Source organism: Mixophyes fleayi, chromosome 8 (genome assembly GCF_038048845.1).
Source record: "Mixophyes fleayi isolate aMixFle1 chromosome 8, aMixFle1.hap1, whole genome shotgun sequence".
NCBI lineage: Eukaryota > Metazoa > Chordata > Amphibia > Anura > Limnodynastidae > Mixophyes > Mixophyes fleayi.
This window is the reverse complement of record NC_134409.1, coordinates 139,842,172-139,867,924: the sequence shown is the minus strand read 5'-3', so window position 1 is coordinate 139,867,924 and position 25,753 is coordinate 139,842,172. Positions and strand designations below refer to the sequence as shown.

Below are 25,753 nucleotides of genomic sequence, written 5' to 3'. Positions count from 1 at the left end.
CGTTCATATAATGCACATTTTAGCCATTTTTTATATATATAATTTTTTCCTGATGCAATTAAGACTTCGGCTTTCAAAAAGTATGAAATGTTATTGTCTGAAAATTATAGAGAACTCTAAAAATATATATACAAAGAAATTACTTTTATAAGGACTAAAACAGGACAATATGGGACTTTTACATCCCAACGATCTTATATTAGAATATGGTGGAAAAGTTCCACCAAAGAATCCTCCAGTTTATGCAACAACATTAATGAGCACAGCACTCTGAAATTCATATATAATTAAATAGATGGTCCCGGACTCCTACGTAAGACATTATTATTTTGCCATGACTGGGAGAAGAATTTGGGACATCCTCCTGTGGCGATTTGGCTCAACATATGTAAGTAAATGCGCGTTACTCACATAGTGAAGATGTCCAACTGTAAACAAGGCCCTAAGAACACGTAGACATCACGTCAGACGTAGTGCAGGATGCACTTATGGGAGAAATGGCTCCAGCTACCATTTAATATAAAACTATGAATCTAGCTGTAACGATGCGGATTAGAGCACCAGGCCTCTCTGTGTGTCATGCACAAGACAGCAGAAATAAGGATGGAATGTGTCTTATGTTACATTTATCTCCTTATTCTACAGGAAACAGCTTTCATCCATCTCCTCGCTGTTCTCTCACTGCTACAATGTTGCACTTGGAGAAGACAGGAAAACAAATCTGTCTCTGTGGGCTCATTTCGCCAATCCTAAAGAAACCACGACCTAGGCTAATCTGGCTCTAAGAGAGGATGGATGAGCCACGAGCCACAAGGCAGAGAGGGAGGATTTAAGGTCAAGTCTGCACAGAGCTGGTATTACCACAAGGCAACCTAAGCAGTCACCTAGGGCACCTAAAATCTTTACTGTCACTGTGGCGCCCCCACCTATGAAGAGGCAATGGCTGGAAAGTTTTCTATGCCATCTGGTGCTCCTCCATATTGGTGACAGGCTGGCAGTGTGGTGTTGGGCTATAAAGTCACAGTCTAGCGCCACACTCTCAAAAATAAAAGATGCCATCCCACCCCTCTCCACACAAGGTAAGAAGCAGGGAACAGGGGGAAGGCGGCTGGGGAGGAGGGGGCAGGATGCACGCCCCAGCCCTGGCCAGGTGAATGGCCGCTGTGTGTAGGTAGAGTAAGTATAACCTTTATAATGTGCTCCACCTCTGCAAACCACAATCAGCAACAACACTTCACCGCAGCAATCGCAGTGGGAGGAGCTGACGCGCTTCAAATGCCAAATACAGTAAAGACTTTTATCAACAATTCAGTTCCATAAATATTTATATGTATGTACACACAGGGTATGTTATCCCAATACCCAACAGTGAAGTGTTTAAAATATACTACAGTTAAACAAAAGACCATAAAAATATCTAAGAGCCACAGAAAATCTCCGATGATCGGAGATGTGCACAGCCACGTTCTCCACCAGGATTTTGCGCAGTCCTATTGGTTGTTACAGCTAGTAGGAGGCGTAGATCCGTCACCTTGTTTCTTGCGTCGCTTGTTGAGTAATTTGTTCGTGGACGAGTTGAGATCTTTTATCTTCACTTGGTCGTAATCCACTCTCATTGTGGCCAGAGCACTCGTCATTTCCTCCTGATGAGAAAGAAGAACAATGAGTGAGGAGTGAGGAGTGACCAGGGCAATGAGGGAGAAGGAAACAGAAGAGACAGTAGGAGAAGAGGATCAGGACTAAAATAAATGAGAGGGGCAAGAGGAACAGAGAAGAGATGGAGGTGGGAAGAGAAGAGCCGCAAAAAACGTTTAGGAGCAGAAGAAGAAGACATAATGGACCGGTATGGGCAGGATAATGAGTAGAGAATAAATAGGAGAGACGATCAGCGAGAGAAAAGCTGGGGGTATGGACAGAAGGTCTGGGAGAGAAGAACAAGGGAAGGGTAGAGAACGTCTGGGAGCAGTGAGAGAAGATTAGTAAGAGAATATCTGAGAGCAGGGGAAAGAAGAGAAGGGAGAGAATATTTGGTAATGGGAAAAAGAGGATCTGGGAGTTGGGAGAGAATAGAGCTTGGAACAGCTGGAAGTGGGGACAGAGGAGCCGGGAGTGGGGACAGAAGACCCGGTAGTGGGGACAGAGGAGCAGGGAGCGGGGACAGAAGACCCGGGAGTGAGGACAGAAGAGGTGGGAGTGGGGACAGAGGAGCTGTGAGTGAGGACAGAAGAGATGGGAGTGAGGACAGAAGAGATGGGAGTGGGGACAGAAGACACGGGAGTGGGGACAGAGGAGCTAGGAGTGGGGACAGAAGAGATGGAAGTGAGGTCAGAGGAGCTGGGAGTAGGGACAGAAGACCCGGGAGTTGGGACAGAAGAGCTGGGAGTGGGGACAGAAGAGCTGGTAGTGAGGACAGAAGAGCTGGGAGTGAGGACAGAAGAGCTGGGAGTGGGGACAGAAGAGCTGGGAGTGGGGACAGAAGAGCTGGTAGTGAGGACAGAAGAGCTGGGAGTGAGGACAGAAGAGCTGGGAGTGGGGACAGAAGAGCTGGGAGTGGGGACAGAAGAGGTGGGAGTAGGGACAGAAGAGATGGGAGTGAGGACAGAAGAGATGGGAGTGAGGACAGAAGAGCTGGGAGTGGGGACAGAAGACCCGGGAGTGGGCACAGAAGACCCGGGAGTGGGGACAGAAGAGCTGGGAGTGGGGACAGAGGAGATGGGAGTGGGGACAGAGGAGATGGGAGTGGGGACAGAAGAGTCGGGAGTGGGGACAGAAGAGCTGGGAGTGGGGACAGAAGAGCTGGGAGTGGGTACAGAAAAGTCAGGAGTGGTGACAGAGGAGAAGGGAGTGGGGACAGAAGAGATGGGAGTGGGGACAGAAGAGATGAGAGTGGGGGCAGAGGAGCTGGGAGTGAGGACAGAAGAGATGGGAGTGAGGACAGAAGAGATGGGAGTGGGGACAGAAGACACGGGAGTGGGGACAGAGGAGCTGGGAGTGGGGACAGAAGAGATGGGAGTGAGGTCAGAGGAGCTGGGAGTTGGGACAGAAGACCCGGGAGTGGGCACAGAAGACCCGGGAGTGGGGACAGAAGAGCTGGGAGTTGGGACAGAAGAGCTGGAAGTGGGGACAGAAGAGCTGGGAGTGGGGACAGAAGAGGTGGGAGTAGGGACAGAAGAGATGGGAGTAAGGACAGAAGAGATGGGAGTGAGGACAGAAGAGGTGGGAGTGGGGATAGAAGAGGTGGGAGTGGGGACAGAAGACCCGGGAGTGGGGACAAAAGAGCTGGGAGTGGGGACAGAGGAGATGTGAGTGGGGACAGAAGAGTCGGGAGTGGGGACAGAAGAGCTGGGAGTGGGGACAGAGGAGATGGGAGTGGGGACAGAAGAGATGAGAGTGGGGACAGCAGAGCTGGGAGTGGGGACAGAAGAGATGGGAGTGGGGACAGAGGAGATGGGAGTGGGGACAGAAGAGATGGGAGTGGGGACAGAAGAGATGGGAGTGGGGACAGAAGAGCCGGAAGTGAGGACAGAAGAGATGGGAGTGAGGACAGAAGAGATGGGAGTGAGGACAGAAGAGATGGGAGGATAGAGGAGCTGGGAGTGAGGACACAAGATCCGGGAGTGGGGACAGAAGAGCTGGGAGTGGGGACAGAGGAGATGGGAGTGGGGACACAAGAGATGGGAGTTGGGACAGCAGTGCTGGGAGTGGGGACAGAAGAATCGGGAGTAGGGATAGAAGAGATGGGAGTGGGGACAGAAGACCCGGGAGTGGGGACAGAAGAGCTAGGAGTGAGGACAGAAGAGCTGGGAGTGGGGACAGAGGGGATGGGAGTGAGGACAGAGGAGATGGGAGCGGGGACAGAAGAGATGGGAGTGGGGACAGAAGAGGTGGGAGTGGGGACAAAAGAGTCGGGAGTGGGGACAGAGGAGATGGGAGTGGGGACAGAAGAGATGGGAGTGGGGACAGAAGAGATGAGAGTGGGGGCAGAGGAGCTGGGAGTGAGGACAGAAGAGATGGGAGTGAGGACAGAAGAGATGGGAGTGGGGACAGAAGACACGGGAGTGGGGACAGAGGAGCTGGGAGTGGGGACAGAAGAGATGGGAGTGAGGTCAGAGGAGCTGGGAGTTGGGACAGAAGACCCGGGAGTGGGCACAGAAGACCCGGGAGTGGGGACAGAAGAGCTGGGAGTTGGGACAGAAGAGCTGGAAGTGGGGACAGAAGAGCTGGGAGTGGGGACAGAAGAGGTGGGAGTAGGGACAGAAGAGATGGGAGTAAGGACAGAAGAGATGGGAGTGAGGACAGAAGAGGTGGGAGTGGGGATAGAAGAGGTGGGAGTGGGGACAGAAGACCCGGGAGTGGGGACAAAAGAGCTGGGAGTGGGGACAGAGGAGATGTGAGTGGGGACAGAAGAGTCGGGAGTGGGGACAGAAGAGCTGGGAGTGGGGACAGAGGAGATGGGAGTGGGGACAGAAGAGATGAGAGTGGGGACAGCAGAGCTGGGAGTGGGGACAGAAGAGATGGGAGTGGGGACAGAGGAGATGGGAGTGGGGACAGAAGAGATGGGAGTGGGGACAGAAGAGATGGGAGTGGGGACAGAAGAGCCGGAAGTGAGGACAGAAGAGATGGGAGTGAGGACAGAAGAGATGGGAGTGAGGACAGAAGAGATGGGAGGATAGAGGAGCTGGGAGTGAGGACACAAGATCCGGGAGTGGGGACAGAAGAGCTGGGAGTGGGGACAGAGGAGATGGGAGTGGGGACACAAGAGATGGGAGTTGGGACAGCAGTGCTGGGAGTGGGGACAGAAGAATCGGGAGTAGGGATAGAAGAGATGGGAGTGGGGACAGAAGACCCGGGAGTGGGGACAGAAGAGCTAGGAGTGAGGACAGAAGAGCTGGGAGTGGGGACAGAGGGGATGGGAGTGAGGACAGAGGAGATGGGAGCGGGGACAGAAGAGATGGGAGTGGGGACAGAAGAGGTGGGAGTGGGGACAAAAGAGTCGGGAGTGGGGACAGAGGAGATGGGAGTGGGGACAGAAGAGATGGGAGTGGGGACAGAAGAGGTGGGAGTGGGGACAGAAGAGTCGGGAGTGGGGACAGAGGAGATTGGAGTGGGGACAGAAGAGATGGGAGTGGGGACAGAAGAGGTGGGAGTGGGGACAGAAGACCCGGGAGTGGGGACAGAAGAGCCGGGAGTGGGGACAGAAGAGTCGGGAGTAGAGATAGAAAACATGGGAGTTGGGACAGAAGAGCCGGGAGTGGGGACAGAAGAGCCAGGAGTGAGGACAGAGGAGAAGGGAGTGAGGACAGAGGAGAAGGGAGTGAGGACAGAGGAGAAGGGAGTGAGGACAGCAGAGCTGGGAGTGAGGACAGCAGAGCTGGGAGTGGGGACAGAAGAGCCGGGAGTGAGGACAGAGGAGAAGGGAGTGAGGACAGCAGAGCTGGGAGTGAGGACAGCAGAGCTGGGAGTGTGGACAGAAGAACCGGGAGTGAGGACAGAGGAGAAGGGAGTGAGGACAGAGGAGAAGGGAGTGAGGACAGCAGAGCTGGGAGTGAGGACAGCAGAGCTGGGAGTGAGGACAGCAGAGCTGGGAGTGAGGACAGCAGAGCCGGGAGTGAGGACAGAGGAGAAGGGAGTGAGGACAGAAGAGATGGGACTGAGGACAGAAGAGATGGGAGGATAGAGGAGCTGGGAGTGAGGACACAAGATCCGGGAGTGGGGACAGAAGAGCTGGGAGTGTGGACAGAGGAGATGGGAGTGGGGACACAAGAGATGGGAGTTGGGACAGCAGTGCTGGGAGTGGGGACAGAAGAATCGGGAGTAGGGATAGAAGAGATGGGAGTGGGGACAGAAGAGATGGGAGTGGGGACAGAAGACCCGGGAGTGGGGACAGAAGAGCTAGGAGTGAGGACAGAAGAGCTGGGAGTGGGGACAGAGGGGATGGGAGTGAGGACAGAGGAGATGGGAGCGGGGACAGAAGAGATGGGAGTGGGGACAGAAGAGGTGGGAGTGGGGACAGAAGAGTCGGGAGTGGGGACAGAGGAGATGGGAGTGGGGACAGAAGAGTCGGGAGTGGGGACAGAGGAGATGGGAGTGGGGACAGAAGAGGTGGGAGTGGGGACAGAGGAGATGGGAGTGGGGACAGAGGAGATGGGAGTGGGGACAGAAGAGGTGGGAGTGGGGACAGAAGACCCGGGAGTGGGGACAGAAGAGCCGGGAGTGGGGACAGAAGAGTCGGGAGTAGAGATAGAAGACATGGGAGTTGGGACAGAAGAGCCGGGAGTGGGGACAGAAGAGCCAGGAGTGAGGACAGAGGAGAAGGGAGTGAGGACAGAGGAGAAGGGAGTGAGGACAGCAGAGCTGGGAGTGGGGACAGAAGAGCCGGGAGTGAGGACAGAGGAGAAGGGAGTGAGGACAGAGGAGAAGGGAGTGAGGACAGCAGAGCTGGAAGTGAGGACAGCAGAGCTGGGAGTGTGGACAGAAGAACCGGGAGTGGGGACAGAAGAGTCGGGAGTAGGGATAGAAGACATGGGAGTTGGGACAGAAGAGCCGGGAGTGGGGAGAGAAGAGATGGGAGTGGGGACAGAAGACCCGGGAGTGGGGACAGAAGAGTCGGGAGTAGGGATAGAAGACATGGGAGTTGGGACAGAAGAGCCGGGAGTGGGGACAGAAGAGCCAGGAGTGAGGACAGAGGAGAAGGGAGTGAGGACAGAGGAGAAGGGAGTGAGGACAGCAGAGCTGGGAGTGAGGACAGCAGAGCTGGGAGTGGGGACAGAAGAGCCGGGAGTGAGGACAGAGGAGAAGGGAGTGAGGACAGCAGAGCTGGAAGTGAGGACAGCAGAGCTGGGAGTGTGGACAGAAGAACCGGGAGTGGGGCAGCAGAGCTGGGAGTGGGGACAGAAGAGTCGGGAGTAGAGATAGAAGACATGGGAGTTGGGACAGAAGAGCCGGGAGTGGGGACAGAAGAGCCAGGAGTGAGGACAGAGGAGAAGGGAGTGAGGACAGAGGAGAAGGGAGTGAGGACAGCAGAGCTGGGAGTGGGGACAGAAGAGCCGGGAGTGAGGACAGAGGAGAAGGGAGTGAGGACAGCAGAGCTGGGAGTGAGGACAGCAGAGCTGGGAGTGGGGACAGAAGAGCCGGGAGTGAGGACAGAGGAGAAGGGAGTGAGGACAGCAGAGCTGGAAGTGAGGACAGCAGAGCTGGGAGTGGGGACAGAAGAGCCGGGAGTGGGGCAGCAGAGCTGGGAGTGAGGACAGCAGAGCTGGGAGTGGGGACAGAAGAGCCGGGAGTGGGGACAGAAGAGCCGGGAGTGAGGACAGAGGAGAAGGGAGTGAGGACAGCAGAGCTGGAAGTGAGGACAGAAGAGTCGGGAGTAGAGATAGAAAACATGGGAGTTGGGACAGAAGAGCCGGGAGTGGGGACAGAAGAGCCGGGAGTGAGGACAGAGGAGAAGGGAGTGAGGACAGAGGAGAAGGGAGTGAGGACAGAGGAGAAGGGAGTGAGGACAGAGGAGAAGGGAGTGAGGACAGCAGAGCTGGAAGTGAGGACAGCAGAGCTGGGAGTGTGGACAGAAGAGCCGGGAGTGGGGCAGCAGAGCTGGGAGTGGGGACAGAAGAGCCGGGAGTGGGGCAGCAGAGCTGGGTGTGGGGCAGAAGAGCCGGGAGTGAGGACAGAGGAGAAGGGAGTGAGGACAGCAGAGCTGGGAGTGAGGACAGAGGAGAAGGAAGTGAGGACAGCAGAGCTGGGTGTGAGGACAGCAGAGCTGGGAGTGTGGACAGAAGAGCCGGGAGTGAGGACAGAGGAGAAGGGAGTGAGGACAGAGGAGAAGGGAGTGAGGACAGAGGAGAAGGGAGTGAGGACAGAGGAGAAGGGAGTGAGGACAGCAGAGCTGGGAGTGAGGACAGCAGAGCTGGAAGTGAGGACAGAGGAGAAGGGAGTGAGGACAGAGGAGAAGGGAGTGAGGACAGCAGAGCTGGAAGTGAGGACAGCAGAGCTGGGAGTGGGGACAGAGGAGCCGGGAGTGAGGACAGAGGAGAAGGGAGTGAGGACAGCAGAGCTGGGAGTGAGGACAGCAGAGCTGGGAGTGGGGACAGAAGAACCGGGAGTGTGGACAGAAGAGCCGGGAGTGGGGATAATGGATCAGGAAGACCCTGACATGAGAAAATCATGACTGGTAGAATGTGGTCAGAGGATCTACAAATCCAACATGGAAACCAACACTGCACGTGGATAATAATGTGATCCACTCACCTTGACCTCATCCCAGTGTTCTCTGTCCTCCTGCAGTACACGAGCTGTATGTAGTGGGGTCTGAGGCACCACCATAGATTGCTGTACAGGGGAAAATCATTAGCACCAAATAGCAAAGAACCAACATGTAAACTACCTTAATAAATGAGTATTAAAGGAATATAATGCTGGTTAATTGGTAAAATATTACATACAAGGACATTGCTGGTCCCAGAAAATGCAACATTAAGAAACTGAACTTTACTGTAATTTAACAGGTGATGCATTTCCTCTCCTGGCCTGTAGGGGGAGTCATGTACCTATGCCATCTATGGAAAGCTCTTCGTTATAAATACATTATAATACCACCCACCGGCTGCAGGGCTCACTCAGATCTATTCATATAAAGCTTTTAGCTTCTCTGTAGCCAAACAAAACTGACACACAAGGATCATGTCACATCCGATGCCGGGCAGTGAGATTGATCCCTTCTAACTCTGTTTCATCTTGTTTAGAAACATTTGTTTTCTCATCACAACTACAGTGAATATTTATATCATTGTCTGGGCGACGCAGGGGGTGGAGCTCGCTGCTGCTGGGCGCCCTGTGATCTCTTGTCCTGTAGAGTACGGAAAGCAAATCCATCTGGGGCCAACTTAGGGTTCCCAGGGGAAAGACCCCCTCAAACTGATACAAATAACAGGGGGCTAAGTTGTCAATGCTCCATAACTTCCAAGGACAGTCCCAGGATCTAAAGATTTATCCCAGTAAATTATATTAAAATGTTGGCAATGATGAGAGTGATGTGTGAAAGAAACCAGGTGAGAACCAGGTGATTCAGGACCATATAATATTCAACTTACATTATAATTGTAGTGTTAGAATCATATTGATAGTTGGATTATGTTTATTAAATACTGCACCAATTAGGCACCCCAGATCTCCGCACCCAGGGGCTGGCAAATGTTAACCTAGGGGCAGGGCCGGTGCTAGGGTCCACGGCGCCCTAGGCATTTTTAAAAAAGCGGCGCCCCCCCCTGCAAAAATCGCCGTCTCCTCCCCTCCACTCACTGACACTAGTAAGTGGAGGGGAGGAGACAGAGCAGAGAGGCGGCGGTGGTGACAAAATAGCCTCTTCCCCCCTCCCCGTGCATCTGAATGCTGTGCGGCGGCCGTGACAGGTATGGTCAGCGGTCGCCGCACAGTTTTAAAGTCTTTTAGTATTCTGTGGCGCCCTCCAGAGCCCTGCGCCCTAGGCAAGTGCCTAACCTTGCCTAATGGGAGCGCCGGGCCTGCCTAGGGGGCAAGTGACCCAGCCCAAGCGCTATGGAACCAGCCCACGGGGCAGATGCCCTCCTGCCCCCCAGTCCACCCCGCCCCTGTCCGCAGCTGTGGTTATTTTGCAGACAAGTTGCTGCTAGATGTTGAGTCTTTATTTGCAGTCTGTAACCGCAGCCATTGGAATATATAGCGTGACGAGTCTCTTCCTCTTTCTTGTATACAGCAACTGATTTCCAGAAATAGGTTTGAGGTTGTAGAGTGTTCTTACCACCGAGAGATGTTTCGTAATCACTGAGCTGAAAAGTTTGTGCAATTTCATATTACGGTTCACATTAGGCAATCCTGACGTTTACCAGAGGGGCCGGTTTGTCTACTTTCCCTCAGTCACCTCCCCGGCCTCCGCCCTTTAACAAAATACTCTGCACTTGGCCCCCACAACTGTGCTGGGTCAGAGGAGTATTTATTGTATATCTATTACTGGGATGATGGAGAGCTGTTCTGCTAAATTTCTTCAGACCTAAGAGACCAGTTAGCTGAACCCTTACACTCTCCTGTGAGTGATACAGTCGGTCTGGCCAACCTGTGGATCTCCAGGTGTTGTGAAACTACAAGCCCCAGCATGCTTTGTCAGTAGATAGCCAGCCGCTGGCTGGTAAGATATGCTGGGACTTGTAGTTTTCACAAGACCTGGAAAGCCACAGGTTCGCCAGGTCTGCTATATAGACTATATCTGACTCCTCATATGATACAAAGGGGGAGCAATGAGCCTGTGTCTGAGGTGAAATGAGGTGCTTGGCCCCAGGAGACTGTTTACATTGCTTTGTCTAAGTGTATGATAAAGTGTAACCAGCTGATTGTAAGGGTGATACATCTGGTGACAGATCCGGTTTACTCGCCACTGGGCTGGGAAGGCTACAACAAGATGGCGTCAGACACACTGTAATTCACAACCAGCAACAGACAGATCACGTTCTGCTGAGGAGTTCAACCTACGTTTATCCACAGGTGGTTCATAAACTGAGTGATTGTCATCCGCTCCGTCGGGTCCGTCCTCAGAAGCTGCTGGATTATCTGTTTAGCTATTAGCGGACAGACAAAAAGGAGGCGATTATTAACGGCGTCTTTATGTGATTGCATCCACAGATGCGCCTATTAGGAGCGATGGTACAATGATAGTGTTAATGATAATGAGCGGTACTATCTGCCACTTCTGATTGGCAGACTGTATATTGACCCCTTAAATCATTAGCAGAGTTCATAGTCTTACTCAGTGTTATGAAACAGGTCTGTCTTATATATAACTGTATTCAGAGAGCAGCATCTGTGTCAGATCTCAGGCCAGTAAAGCTGGGTTCACACTGATGCGATTATTGTGCAGATCACACGATTCACAACCGGTTGGTCAGATATTGGAAGAGTGAGCACGCTGCCACCACCATGTTTTATCGCACTAAAACACATCGCATCTGTTGATTTGGTTTTAGAAACTTCCTAAAAATCACGATCAGCGATAGAACAATGTCGGGCAAATATGGCAGTGTGTACACACTCACCACCAGCAGTGTAGGCAGATATCTGTACAGTGTACATGAGTCACGATCATTTCAGCAGATGGTTATGAGAGATGAAGATGACAGATCTGAAGGTAAGTTGTGTAGGTGTGTACACATGGATCGGCTCATCTGGACTTTTAGTCGTTGCTGAAATCGTTACAGAAATCTCATCTGCAGTAAGATTACATAGGTGTGTTCCCAGCTTTAGACTAAACCCCCTTTGCCTGATGATGTAACACAAGGCTGAAAACAAAGGTAAGCTAGTTAATGTTGCGGACTGCAGCTCGGTACCTTCTGCCGACACATCGTTCCACTCCGGTGCTGGGAACTCGTACTGGCCCATGCGGATTCTCTTCTTCATCCCGGGAGAGATGGCCTGGCCGGTGTTAGAATAAAAAGGGGGATAACCACAGAGCCTGGGGATAAGAACAGACATCAATACATGCTGGACTGGTAGATATGTGCAGAGGATGAATGGAGGACGGACAGGGAGGCCAGAGGCCGAGTAGACGGTCGACACGTGGAGGATGGATTCAATAATGTCTATTATACTTGCAGGATATACATGATGACCCCGAGAGACCACATGTCGCAGGACTTGTCGTACTTCTCTGGACCCAGGACCTCGGGAGCTGCGGAGAAGGGAACAAATTACCAATGTTATCAGGGAACGGCCATCACTCAGCTGAACCGCCTATAACCCCGGGTCTTCCAACATGGCTAGCGGGTGCCCTAATCCACCCTCCCCATCAGATGCCCCCCATAGGGATCGCCCCACACCTTGTGTGAAGTGTGGGGCAGGATGGCATCTGTCTGGGCAGAGTGGCGCTGTCTGTGACATCATAGCGCCACACTCCCAGCACATTACCAACATGGCATCAGGTAAGACGCTCCCAGCTGCTCCTATAGTCGCACCGGGCCACAGTAAGAATAAGGACACTGAATGACTCAATTAGTGTTTTAGCCTCTTACCCCCAGAACGTCCCCAGTTGCACCCTCCCTGGATGTCTTCACCCCCCTCCCCCTGCCCTTTACTCACCCACATAGTATGGGGTATAACACGGGGTCTGCAGGGCGTTCTGTATGGTGGTCTCTTTGGAGAAGCCGAAGTCAGTGATCTTCAGCTCGGCGTTGGTGTCCTTGGACGTGTACAGCAGATTCTCCGGCTGGGGGGATGTACAAACAATGACATAGAGTCACAAAGAAACTCACGTGTAGCCGTCACGGGACATAAACATGTATGTACTGACCTTAACATCCCTGTGAGCAATATTCAGCTCATGTAGGTGCTGTATGGCCATCCCTATGTCACGCATGATCTCTGAGGCCTCTGATGGAGGAGAGCGGATTGTGAGCCCTTATCAAACTAAACTTCACTTTCATATTTTTTCTCACATTAAACGTGTCACAATGGGGCTCATTGTCTTATATTAACCAGACACTCATAATACACAGATAAAAGGTAATTGCAACGGTAGTGAAGGCGCCATTATCCTGCACCTCTCAAACGATCCCCACTGTGGTTGCAAGACGAGAGCACATATAGGCCGTACATATAAACATGTGATAATCCGTCTCCTTACCTCGCTCAGTGAAGGCCTGGTCTCCTCTCTGTTGGATGCGAGTGAACAGCTCCCCGCCCTGCATACTGACACACAACACAGAAGCAGAAATCAATGTATATACAATGTAAAGATCGCCCGTCTGCAGTACATCAGTGATGTCACTGCCTCTTGTACAGGAAGCCTAAATGCCAATTTCACATATGGACCATGAACACATGGCCCAGTGCTAACATGACATCCCACCAGCTCTGTTATAAAGTACCAGTCCATTTGTTTAAAGACAGCTGGAGTACAGTGTCCAAACGGGATCTACTGCAAAGCAGAGACTGCAGTCTGTTGAGCTGCTGTGACATCACTGGTTTAAATCACATCAAGTTTATCTATTGCCCTCTGTATGGATTAACCTCCTTATCACCTATAAATCCTTGTTAAATGAAGGACACTCTATGGGTGTGAAGACTACTATTTCCTAAATATTTCTCAAGGCGAGTTTGTAGTTCTGCAATTGTGACAGCAAGAACGTTGATGGAATTCACAAGACTCCAGCTGCTTCCTGTTGCTCAGCGCTGGGTAATAACATCAGGTTAAGGATTATTCAATAGATGACAGCTACAGCCCTATCTCTGGGCATCAGTCTTTCATTACTCAGCGATACATGAATCTCTGTGATTACATCAGACTTAGGCAGCCAGTGGGTGTCCAGCAGTTGTAGCACTACAAGTCTCAGCATACCCAGCCAGCCAGGAGCAGCTGAAGAGCCACCGATTATGATTTATATGACCAGGTTGCAGTTCTTGTCCCATCGCTGTGTCCCAGCCTGTTAATGACCATCCACCGTGCAGCGCTATAATTATATTATTATAATGATGTTCCCCTATGGCCGTCTTTCACTATGTACATACGTGTCATATGAAGTGGGTCACGTGTTGTCATACCATTCCATGACGATGAGCAGACATCGCTTCCCTCTGTGTATGTTCTCGTAGATGTCCAGCACGGGTACGATGTGGGGACCCCCTGACGCTCTGGTGTGGTACTCCACTTCCCGTCTGGATTTGGGGCAGTCGTGGAGAATCTGGGGGGTCACAGAGCAGGGGGTAAAAACTCACATTATGGGCACATGAGGAATTAGGAAAATATTTTGATGAACATTTTAGAAATTTTGAGGAACAAAGAGGCTCAGACAATGACCTGGCAGACTGTAACCAGAGGCAGAAATGATTCAGAGAATGTCTGTGGTGTCTGTAGAGACGGATAATGAGACAATCAGTGCACGGGACGGGGGGGACCTTGTGGGGCTGCAAAAAGACTTTGTTTTTTCACATCTCACATTTTGAAGTTACTTCCAGGAACATATTGGTGCGATCTGTAACCCTGGCCGTCCGGCACGACCACGTGTACTGGAACTAATGATGATGGTGGTGATGACTGTTACATTTGTACTTTTAATGCTTCTATTAAGTATTAAGCTATAAAGCACAGAGATGAGACGGTGAGATTTACATTCAGCGCACACAATGACTGTGCAGTCGGCCAATAGCAAACTTGGGATTGTCCCGGTCATTAGGGATAGTCTGGCAGCTAACATGAAGGTGGCGCTACTAAACTGTTGATGGGCGGAGCTTTCTAATCATCATAATTTATTTATATAGCGCCAACATATTCCGTAGCGCTCTTTACAATTGGGGACAAACACAGTAAACTAATAAACAAACTGGGTAAAACAGACAAAGAGGTGAGAAGGCTGCTCGCAAGCTTACAATCTATGGGGCGTTTCTACTGTCTACAGCGGATATTCAGGTGGAGACCCCCAAACAATGACAGATGGTCTGAGGGCTGGGAAGACGGAAGCGTGAAATGCGCTTGGAGGGCAATGTGCTGTAGATAAAGAAGCGCTGTAGACAGGGCTGACACTACAACTAGGCGGACCTAAGTGGTCGTCCAGAGTGCCAGGCTTTAGGGGCCATCTAAAACATTGAAGGGCCTGATTCATTAAAGAAAGGAAAGCAAAAAAAATTAGTAACTTTGCAACTTGGCAAAACCATGTTACAAAACAAGGGGAGCACATTAGTTTATTATTTTGCACATAAGTTAAACACTGGCTGCTTTGTCATGTAGCACAAATACATGATAGCTTTATTTTTATACTGAAATGTAAAGCTGATCTAGGACATGTCCGACCCCAAATATAAATAAGTCCCCACATTTTATATTTACCTCCCCCTCCAATGCAACATGGTTTTGCCAAGGTGCAAAGTTACTCATTTGTTTTGCTTTACTTTCTTTAACAAATCAGGCCCTGAATGCGCCACATAATGTATTTATGTTCCTTACTGTGGTGGCCGCGGACACGGAGGGGCTGCAGTAGTAGTGGGCGGAGAGTGCGGCGCAGGGTTATGATGTCACAGCCTGGCACCACACTCTGTCTTCACGTTCCACACAAGCATACCTCCCAACGTCCCGGTTCAGGCAGGATAGTCCTGATTTGAGGGCTCTGACCAGGGCCGGATTAAGGGAAGGGAGGTCCCCGGGCTAAGGGTTCTGTGAGCCCCCCCCCCGTGAGCTTACCTCCTTCCGTTGTTCCACTCGCTGTAGTGCTTCCGCGGTGCACAATAATCTCCTTACTAAGGAGATCTCGTGAGAGTGAGACTATGAGTCATTGTCTCACTCTCAAGAGATCTCCTCAGTAAGGAGATTACTGCTCACCGTATAAGTACTACAGTGACAGCAGGCAGCTAACAGCATAACATTTGCTGTTAGCTGCCAGCCATTCTCCTTGAACAGACGACAGTCGGAGCCGGGGGCGGGGATGCCCCCAACCCGATGAATGCTGACGGGCCCCCAAGCTGCCTGAGGCCCCTGGGCTGTAGCCCCATTAGCCCTATTGTTAATCCAGCTCTGGCTCAGCCTCTGACCCGCTATCCCAATCAGTATTGTCCCACATGGTAGGTACACCTCATTCTCTGCTGCTCTGCACTGCTGGACGGACGCCGCCTGCACTGCTGTGTGTGAGGTGTTTGGAGAGGAGGACATTAGGGATCAGTCTAGCACTTCAGGGGTGTGGCCATGCCCCCATTATGTCATGGCCACACCCCCTGTACCCATGTTAGATACCCAAATATTAGGAGGTATCATCATCATCATCATTTATTTATATAGCGCCAGCAAATTCCGCAGCGCTTTACAATGAGGTCAGAAGTGCGTGCAGGGAGGGGATACCAAGGATGGGTGAATTTTCTTTCTGCATCTATAGAAGCAGATGTGCTGTTGTAAACAAAGGACAATGCAAAAAACGTATTAATTTATTAATGTACAGAATAAACAGCATTATATAACCATGTGTACAGAACACGTTTGTCCTTTGTCTCATTTCATAAGCGACAGACCCGTCCTCCGCTGCTGTTGACGAGAATCTGCCTCACACTGTTGCTATGCAAACAATTACTGGAATTGCTTTTAAAGTGATTTAATGGCACCTATAAAGCAGGATTACCGCAGGTACATTCTCTGCATGTGTAGGTTGTATATAACGATTCTGTGCTTCAGTAAACAAGTAACATCCCCCAATGACTTATATTTCTGTAGCCCAGAGGCTGTTTTATTAGGTGAAAATAACTAGTAAACTAATATTACAATTCCCTTTATCAGTGGACGTCGTTTATAGCTCAGCTGCTAACACCGCCGTTGGCTCCTTAAATGGGCGCATTACAGAGTCCATCTGATTAGGTGAAGAATGGGTAATTCCTGACTGACTATAAGGACTATTTGTAGATATATTTACATCAATGACATTGTTAGGTGGCAATTAATCCTTATATTACGGTTTGTTTACATTTATTTTATGACAGAATCTGGTTGGATTACGTCAATGCTTATTTTGTCGGCAAACTTGGGCTGAAGACGATGAATTTACGAAGTAACGTCAGTAATGTACCCACAGAAATCGTATTTCATCCCTCAATTCCTCAGCCATCGTGTCGTTATTCTACAAACTTAGTAAAAGTAGATGAACCCAACCCCCCCCCCCCCCCCCAAAAAAATGTATAACTCTCAAATGAAAAATGTGCATCTCTATTCTACTAGCCGACATCTTATGTTGGAAATACAGGACTTCCTTTTAGTTTATAGTACAATGTGTTTTAAACCATAGCACAACATCGCTGCTGAGTTTTATGTACTGCTGGAGGTACTGTACATTATCAGGGTATTACAAGTCATGTGGGAGCTCCGGGGCCGTATATAAGTGCTCGGCTTGCGGCTTCGCACGGTACATGGTCAGAGAACCCCCTCGATCACACTTATGGATCAGCAGGTATTTTGGGCAGGTCCCAGTTACTAATCTGCCTTTATTAACGGCTGTGAATGCCGAGGGGACGTGTGAAATACAACAGGCAGCCGACAATAATACAGAACATTGAGTCTGTCCTTATGCTGTACGATGAAGGTGATTACCATCCCCCTACGCCCTTGTCACAGGATAATGATTAAGTCATTGACACAAGCTGCTTGTTAGATAAAACGTAATCAAGTGTGATTCAAAAAAATTATAATGCTGAACCTGGGCTCCTATCACTTCTACAGCACCAGCGTTATTCCCTCAGTCGTGGTTAATTGGAACAGAAAAGACCTGTAGATATATTTATGAAATTAATACTTATTGAGCGATAAAAAATGAGTTATCACCACAGTTTAACATTATATTCTGCAGAGTAACTACAGCTACTGATCGCTGAAGCCTTCGTTCCGCTGTGCTCGGTATGCGCGGGGCCCCAACGCGGAACTAGAATCACTGGTAGCATAAAAAAAAAGTATATAAAAGCTTTTATATATAAAGATATGTGGTATATATAATATATAACCTTTATTATATCTAGCGTTATGTCTTTTCTGTGACGGGACGATATTCTCATTCATTTTAAAAAAGATTAAGGGGTAAATGTATCAAGATGGGAGTTTCCGCCGCGTTTGCAAAGTGGAGATGTTGTCTGTAGCAACCAATCAGATTCTAGCTGTAATTCTGTAGAATGTCCTAAATACATGATAACTAGAATCTGATTGGTTGCTATAGGCAACATCTACACTTTTCAAACCCGGCGGAATCTCGCAGCTTGATACATTTACCCCACAGAGTGAAAAAACAAATGGCAAATAATTATTTTAGTCCTCTCTTTCTGAGATTTGGTTAATAGAACAGGTACAAGCGCTACAAGTACTACCTGCATCTGCGATGCTTGATAAATAGACTCCACCTTACAGTATTGGGAAGCCTGTGACGGCGAGAGCTGGCGACTTGGTGAAAGGGATCACTGATCATCATTGTCATCTATTTATATAGCGCCACTAAAACTCCACACAGATAAGGTCATGGAATCTAAATCATGACCCCAGTGCTGTGAGGCAGAAGTGCTAACCACTGAGCCACCATGCTGCCAATACATATATATATATATACAGTACATAGGAACGCTGGGAAAAACCCTTTGATAAATCTATCACAGAGTTCCGGCTGAATGATATAAATTTGGGAATTGGTGCTCTCTGATTGGACGCCATTACGCAAGGGGCGGACACCATTTCATCCAACCAGAAGAGTCTCAGAGAACACACAACATAATAAACAGGCACTAACCCTGGCAGCCTGGTAATGAATGCTGGACAGCTGCTAATTCTTCCATAGCCGGATCACCCATTAGGCTACCTAGGCTCCCACCTAAGGCCCCATGGGAACTGAGGGGCCCAGATTATCCAAACCCATTTGTTTTGTTTTTTTTTTTTAAAATGGATGTGGCTCCAACCAGTATGTTGCCTATGGGCCCCATGAGGTCTTAATCCAGCTCCCAGCTCCTCCCACCACTAGTGGGTCACATGACACGAGGAGAGGGGTGGGGTTCTGGGTGTGGCTGACAGGGATGGGGGGAGGGGGGGTTCTTGTTACCTGAACCTGAGAGTGGCCTTATGCAGATTATAGCGCTACGCACAACATGTAATAAGCCTCAGAGACAGACGGACCTTGTACAGGGAGCTTACATTTATTATGAGGACATATTACTATGCTATTTCTAGGGGTTCACTAACTGCTTTAAAATAATAATAAGAACAGTTGTGTAAAAGCAGAATTTAACCATTTTCATCTCATTTAGCTTTTATAATACAAAAAAGACAATTTATGTAAAATTGCAACAAAGGAAACGTTCTATCTGATCCCCTCACAAGCCCAACCTGTGACTGATTCTGGATTACAGAGACCCCGGCACTGACTGTCTCCCCCTGTAACAGATCCCGGGGGTATAACAGGGGCACATATCTGGGAGACGTTGTATGAACCACCTCGGGGTGAGTGGGGGCGGGGGGCAGCTCATAATCACTTTCTTTTTAAAGATCAGAAGTCATCAGGGTGAGAGGGGTATGTGCGTCTGTCACAAGCCACCCGGCTCTGGTTACGGCAGTAAAATATCCCCAGCCCCCTCCTCCAGCTACAGCACAGAGATCCCAGAAACTGTTACGTGGGCATCGTCTGCCCAGGTCCTACACATCAGGGGCCGTCGCTGGGCAGAACCTGCACCAACCGGCCCCTCGTACCTCAACCAGGCACTGGCACATTACGCCCACTGGAGGAGCCGCTTCACCGGCTGAACTGATATTCATGTTCACTAGTAACTAGTCACTGAGGCGTGAGGCACGTCATGTCTCGGTGATGTCACTAATTCCTAGTGAATCGATAGGCTGCAGTCATGAAGTGCCTCGTGCCTCAGTGATGTCACTAATTCCTAGTGAATCGATAGGCTGCAGTCATGAAATGCCTCGTGCCTCAGTGATGTCACTAATTCCTAGTGAATCGATAGGCTGCAGTCATGAAATGCCTCGTGCCTCAGTAATGTCACTAGTTTATAGCCTGTAATCTTATGAAAAAATGGTTCAGCCCTATACACTATAAACGACCCCCCCCCCCATTGCCAAACCATAGATAACAATAACATTTACATATACTGAGGTGGAACATTACCCCGTATATTGGCCACTGAGGGATGAAGTAATGACAGCGCTGATTAGTGACATCACAACTTTGTAGACCTCAGACCCCAGGTAGGCTCTCCAGCTGTTGGGGAACTACAAGAACCAGCATGCCCTACCAGCCAATAAGCATTGAACACAGTGTGTAAATCACTGGAAAACATCAGTTAATGACCATTATTTACATATCTACTTCCTCTTATGTCACCTTCTTATCAGCACCTCCTGATGTCTGCAACTCCAGGCGCAGGTTGTTAATACTGCTTATAGTGTGTACTTTGTACCTATAGTGTCCCATGGCTTTGTTTATAATGCTAGTGACAGCTATTGCTACTATTATATATATATAGATAGACATCTTTACCATTGGCCTCTATGCTACTAATACATATATATATATATACACACACACACACATATATGGGCTCTTCATGAAATACACTTAGTCAGCCAGCTTTTGGGGAGCAGCATCCCATAAGAATTAATTACACACTTGTCTGTGTCTGCCCTGAGCACAGACCTGTCCCCTATAGCTGTAACATTATGCATCATTCAGCATAAATCCTCCTGCACCAAATAACCGGCTCTGGGTCATAGTAACCACTCCCTACGACCTGTTTGCTGCATGCCGGGATACCTCCTGTCCTTATGGAGTCACATTCCTGAGCAGGAGAGTAACACACCCTCAATCATAACACAATCCGGCTTCCACCCTCACTGACTCACGGCCACAGCCGGCTACCTCCACATATTATGTCATATAAAGTTACCTCGTGCAGGTACACGTGACGTGCAGGTGTACAGTGCACGCTACGGCTCTCCAGCTGTCGGCCATGCTGGGACTTGTAGTTCCACACCGATCTATCACTGCTGTCTTCTATTGCACATCGTTCAGATGACCTATTACCCTCATCCGCTATTGTTACTGAATGTTGTTTACAATCAGATAGTAAGTTAGAAGCTACCCCCAGAACTGCACCTTGGCAAAGCCATGCTGCACCGCATGGGGGGCAAATTTAAAATGCGCGGACAGGATTAGATTTAAGAGGGGACACGTCCTGGGTCAACTACAGTGTAAAAATAAAGCCGCCCAGTATTTGTGTGCTACGTGTAAGGAGCCAGAATAGTCCCTGCTTGTAAATAAGATTGTTGTATAGTAACATGGTGTGTTCAGGTCCATCTTCTACTAACCCTAAATGTATCCATCGTTCTGACCCTCATTACAGGACAGTTAGGAGGTGATTGGGGTTAAAGATAAAGAGGTATATTTACTAAACTGAGTGTTTGAAAAAGTGGAGATGTTGCCTATAGCAACCAATCACATTCTAGCTGTCATTTTGTAGCATGCACTAAATAAATGAAAGCTAGAATCTGATTGGTTGCTATAGGCAACATCTCCACTTTTTCAAACACGCAGTTTAGTAAATATATGGAGAGATGAGAATAATATTAGAAGAGGAAAATAAAGTATAGACCATAAAAGTATCACATATCTGGGGCCGGAGTGTGGGAGGGAAGGTAACGGGTAAGTAACGAGTACAATTTAAATTAAGAAAGTGAATATGAAGTAGTCAATCAGTAAAGGAACAATTAAGCCCAACAATCAATTTGTTACCTGAAATGTGCCACAGTTTATATATATGTGTGTGTGTGTGTGTGTGTGTGTGTGTGTGTGTGTGTGTGTGTGTGTGTGTGTGTGTGTGTGTGTGTGTATATATATATATATATAAACTTCTACATAAATTACTTTAAAGTAGACATTTCATTTATACATAGTTCATGAAACAATAGTAACAGAAATCACCTTTCTTTTTAAACTGCTAGAAATCCAGCTGGACCTGTCTCCTCCACTATATGAGATAAATAATATACTGAGCCGCATGGCATCCTCCCTCCGCCTGTGCCTGGGCCCCTGATAGGCAGAGCCAGCTCTTACCCATCTTATTATTAGATTCTTATATCTCATCTCCGAGCCTCTTGTTCTATAAAGGAGAACTCCGACTGACACTACTTATATTGTTACCAGGTAGAAGGGAGAGGACCAGAGGAATCATCACTGGGCTCCACAGCGAGCAGCCGTTATATTATTCTGTTATTCTCATGAATATTCTTATTGTCTCCTCCATGTGCCGGTGATAACTTGTTGCTCCGCTGTTAGAGCAACATTGTTACATCTTAGAGGAACATTGTTACATGTTATGGTCCATTAAGCTTTCACAGAGGATGTCTTATAAAAGAGCTACTAAATAAATTCATACACAGGTGAGTTCCTGAAATGTATTTACATTTGATCTCTGATATTGGGGCGTAGAAAATATTTATGTGCCCCCCCCACCCCAATCAGAGCCCCGTAATACGGAACCGACCTTAATGACGGTGAGTGGACGACCCATCAGAAATGTAGGGATTAGTCCTCCCGTTAGTAACACCCCCAAGGACCTGGTTTTGGGCTGTAAGAAGAATGGGGGGAACCTGGGGACAAACAGCTGCACAGAGATCCCAGGTGGTAGAACACCAGTTGTACACAGGAATTAAGGGACTTATTTGTTAAATAAACAATTATCTTGTGGTTTCATACTTTATCTCCACTTACTGTGGTCATAAAATATGTCTCATTTCTGCTATTTAACATAATTTCGTCACCGTGGCAGCTGAGTACAGCGCTGTGGAAGCAGTGGCGCTATATAAATAGATGATGATGATGATGATGAGTATCGCTATAAGGATTACTTATCGCTATGAAGCCCCCGTTCTGCTCTATTGACCAAGCGCAGGGTCGCAGGGCTGGCAGCGTAGGTGGAGCTTCTGGTTCCGCAGGTAGCACAAACAAAATGTTTAATAAATATAAAACATTAAACAAAATCTATTCCATTAAAAATATAGTGGTAAACATGATATATATTATATTTACCTTCCCCCCCCCAAAAAAAATATTATTTTTGGGGGGACAGGGCAATGCATATTTCATCAGTAAATGATCTCTGTTCAGTCCCCTCTGTCTGATCCCGCCATCCTCAGATGACATAATAACAGGACAGGTATCACAGCAATACAAATATATAGGGCTAGATTTACTAAGCTGCGGGTTTGAAAAAGTGGGGATGTTGCCTATAGCAACCAATCAGATTCTAGCTTTCATTTATTTAGTACGTTCTACAAAATGATAGCTAGAATCTGATTGGTTGCTATAGGCAACATCCCCACTTTTTCAAAATCGCAGCTTAGTAAATCTAGCCCATAGTCTCTTTCCTGTGCAAAGTCCTCGTGATACATAGCGCTGGCGTTAAGCCCCTATATACATATATATATATAGGGCGAAGCAAAATAAATCCTGTGAATTTTTGTTGAATCCCCCCCTCTATATTCCATCATGATCTTAGCTGTCTCACATATCTTCTGTTATGAGAAGCTCCTGAGGTATATATGTGTGAATGATATCAGTTTTATATGGTATCATGTATCTCACAGAGGACATGAGACACTGAATTTATCTTACACACCACAGGTCCTCTCTGTAGGAACAGTCCATCTATAGATAAATAGCCAAAGATCATAAGTATTTCCCCGACAAATCATTTCACCACATACAGACCTGGGTTTGGGCTAATTAGATGATAAATAAGGGTGACAGCTCAGCCCCAGACCATAAAACATCTGTGTTTAGTTTCCATGTCAAATTCCTGACATATTGATTTACTGACTCGTTGTCACCTCCTGCAGGTCATAGATTGTCATCGTCTAGGAATCGTGCGGTCTGGTCACACAGTAATGGAGCGACTTTATCACTACTGTCTGCGACAACGAGCAGAGAGACACAGCACCCCTCCCCCCAAACTGATAATCACACTGTACCCTCACATCCATGCACTGTACCCCCGGAGGCTGGCACTCACACTGTACCCCGATATAAAGCTGGCACTGTACCCCCGGAGGCTGGCACTCACACTGTACCCCGATATAAAGCTGGCACTGTACCCCCGGAGGCTGGCACTCACACTGTACCCCGATATAAAGCTGGCACTGTACCCTCCGGAGGCTGGCACTCACACTGTACCCCGATATAAAGCTGGCACTGTACCCTCCGGAGGCTGGCACTCACACTGCCCACCTGTACACCCCCCCTCCCCCCAGCTGCCTCTGCCCCTGCCCCCAGTACAGGGTACCTGAGCTGCCCCTGCCCCCAGTAACAGAGCACTTGAGCTGCCCCTGCCACCAGTACAGGGTACCTGAGCTGCCCTGGCACACCCGCTGCCAGCCTGTGCCATACCTTCAGCGCACACTTCTGCCCGGAGTCCCTGCGGTAACACTCCAGCACTTTGCCATTGATGCCCAGGCCGAGCACCTGCTTGGACACCTTGTAGTCATCAGTGATGGCATGGCGCTTGATCTCCTGCTTGGTGCCCTGTGCCAGGCTCGGGGGGCAGTCAGTGGTCATCTCCTGCACATTGGCATTCTCCTCCATGGTGCCCCCTCAGGACTCAGCCCCCAGTCTCATGGCCGCAGCTCGGTGCTAAAGTCCTGGAAGCTTGTGACAGAGACACCCACAGTAATTCTGTGCTGCCACCAGGGGGGGCGGAGACTGGCAGAGGGGGAGGGGCTTCTGATTAACCTCTTCCATTCCAGTAATCACTGATTGCTAGGATACACACATCACACTTCTACATATCTGTATATTTACCGAGTACACACTGCAGGGATCAGGACAGAGATACAATGTATATATCTCATAGAAATAGAATGAGGCACTTTCTCAGCACAGTAATAGTGTTACAGTGATACAATGTTACAGACAGTGATACAATGTTACAGACAGTGAGTGATACAATGTTACAGACAGGAATGCATGTTACAGTGATACAATGTTACAGACCATGTTACATACAGTGATACATGTTAAGGACAGTGATAAAATGTTACAGACAGCGAGTAATACATGTTACAGACCATGTTACAATGTGACAATGTTACACACAGTGATACAATGGTACAGACCATGTTACAGTGATACAATGTTACAGACAGCGATACATTGTTACAGCCCATGTTACAGTGATACAATGTTACAGACAGCAATACATTGTTACAGTCAATGATACAATGTCACAGACCATGTTACAGTGATACAATGTTACAGACAGTGATACATTGTTACAGACAGTGATACAATGTTACAGGCCATGTTACAGTGATACAATGTTAGGCTAGGTACATACTCCAGAAAATTTCTCCCGATGCAACATTTTTAACGATTACCAACGTCAGAAGAAAAAGTCCCGATCAGCCGCCGATTCCTGTGTACACACTGTACATGTTTTACAAGATTTACCCAGGGCCATCTTTTCCATTGGGCACGATAGGCAGCTGCCAGGGGGCCCCACGGGCAAGGGGGCCCCATAGGCACGGCTCTTAATGAGAATAAATAATACTGCAAAAGAAAAAAACCTGCAAAAAAATCCTTCAAGGGTCACATCTATCTATCTCTATCTCTATATATCTATATCTATATCTATATCTGTATCTGTATACATCTATATATCTATATCTGTATCTGTAGCTGTATACATCTATATAATATATCTATATCTATTTCTAGGGGCCCAGGTGCACTGCTTTGCCCGGGGGCCCCTAATGTTGTTAAGATGGCCCTGGATTTACCATCAGATCTGTGCTTTTCATCTGTCATAACCATCGGCTGAAAAGATGGTGACTCTGTAAACTCCATAGAGATCTATGGACACTGCTGGTCCTGAGTGTGTACACACTGCAGGATTGGAGCATCGTTTCATCACTGAACAAGATTTTTAGTCCAGTTTACACATTGAATGGAACGATAATCGTTCATCGTTGGAGTATACACACTGATTCGATATCGGTCCGCACGGTCGTTTATCGTGTGATTGCCACGAAAACCCTGCAGTGTGTACCCAGCCTTACAGACCATGTCACAATGTTACAGACAGTGATACAGTGTTACAGACCATGTCACAATGTTACAGACAGTGATACAGTGTTACAGACAATGTTACAGACAGTGATACAGTGTTACAGACCATGTCACAATGTTACAAACAGTGATACAGTGTTACAGACAATGTTACAGACAGTGATACAGTGTTACAG

The 25,753-nt window shown here is 48.5% G+C and overlaps 1 protein-coding gene across 1 annotated transcript; it reads right to left on the bottom strand.

Moving 5' to 3' along the window:
- Positions 1-1,307: 1,307 nt before the first annotated feature.
- On the bottom strand, positions 1,308-24,185 carry MAPKAPK3 (MAPK activated protein kinase 3). The gene is made up of 10 exons (XM_075183848.1): positions 23,901-24,185; positions 13,558-13,697; positions 12,641-12,705; positions 12,308-12,387; positions 12,097-12,223; positions 11,614-11,689; positions 11,349-11,473; positions 10,498-10,583; positions 8,245-8,325; positions 1,308-1,643 (listed from the first exon to the last, which is right to left on the bottom strand). The coding sequence occupies exons 1-10, from the start codon at positions 24,093-24,095 to the stop codon at positions 1,491-1,493; spliced, it is 1,128 nt and encodes a 375-aa protein (XP_075039949.1). The 5' UTR covers positions 24,096-24,185; the 3' UTR covers positions 1,308-1,490.
- Between the last annotated feature and the right edge of the window lie 1,568 nt (positions 24,186-25,753).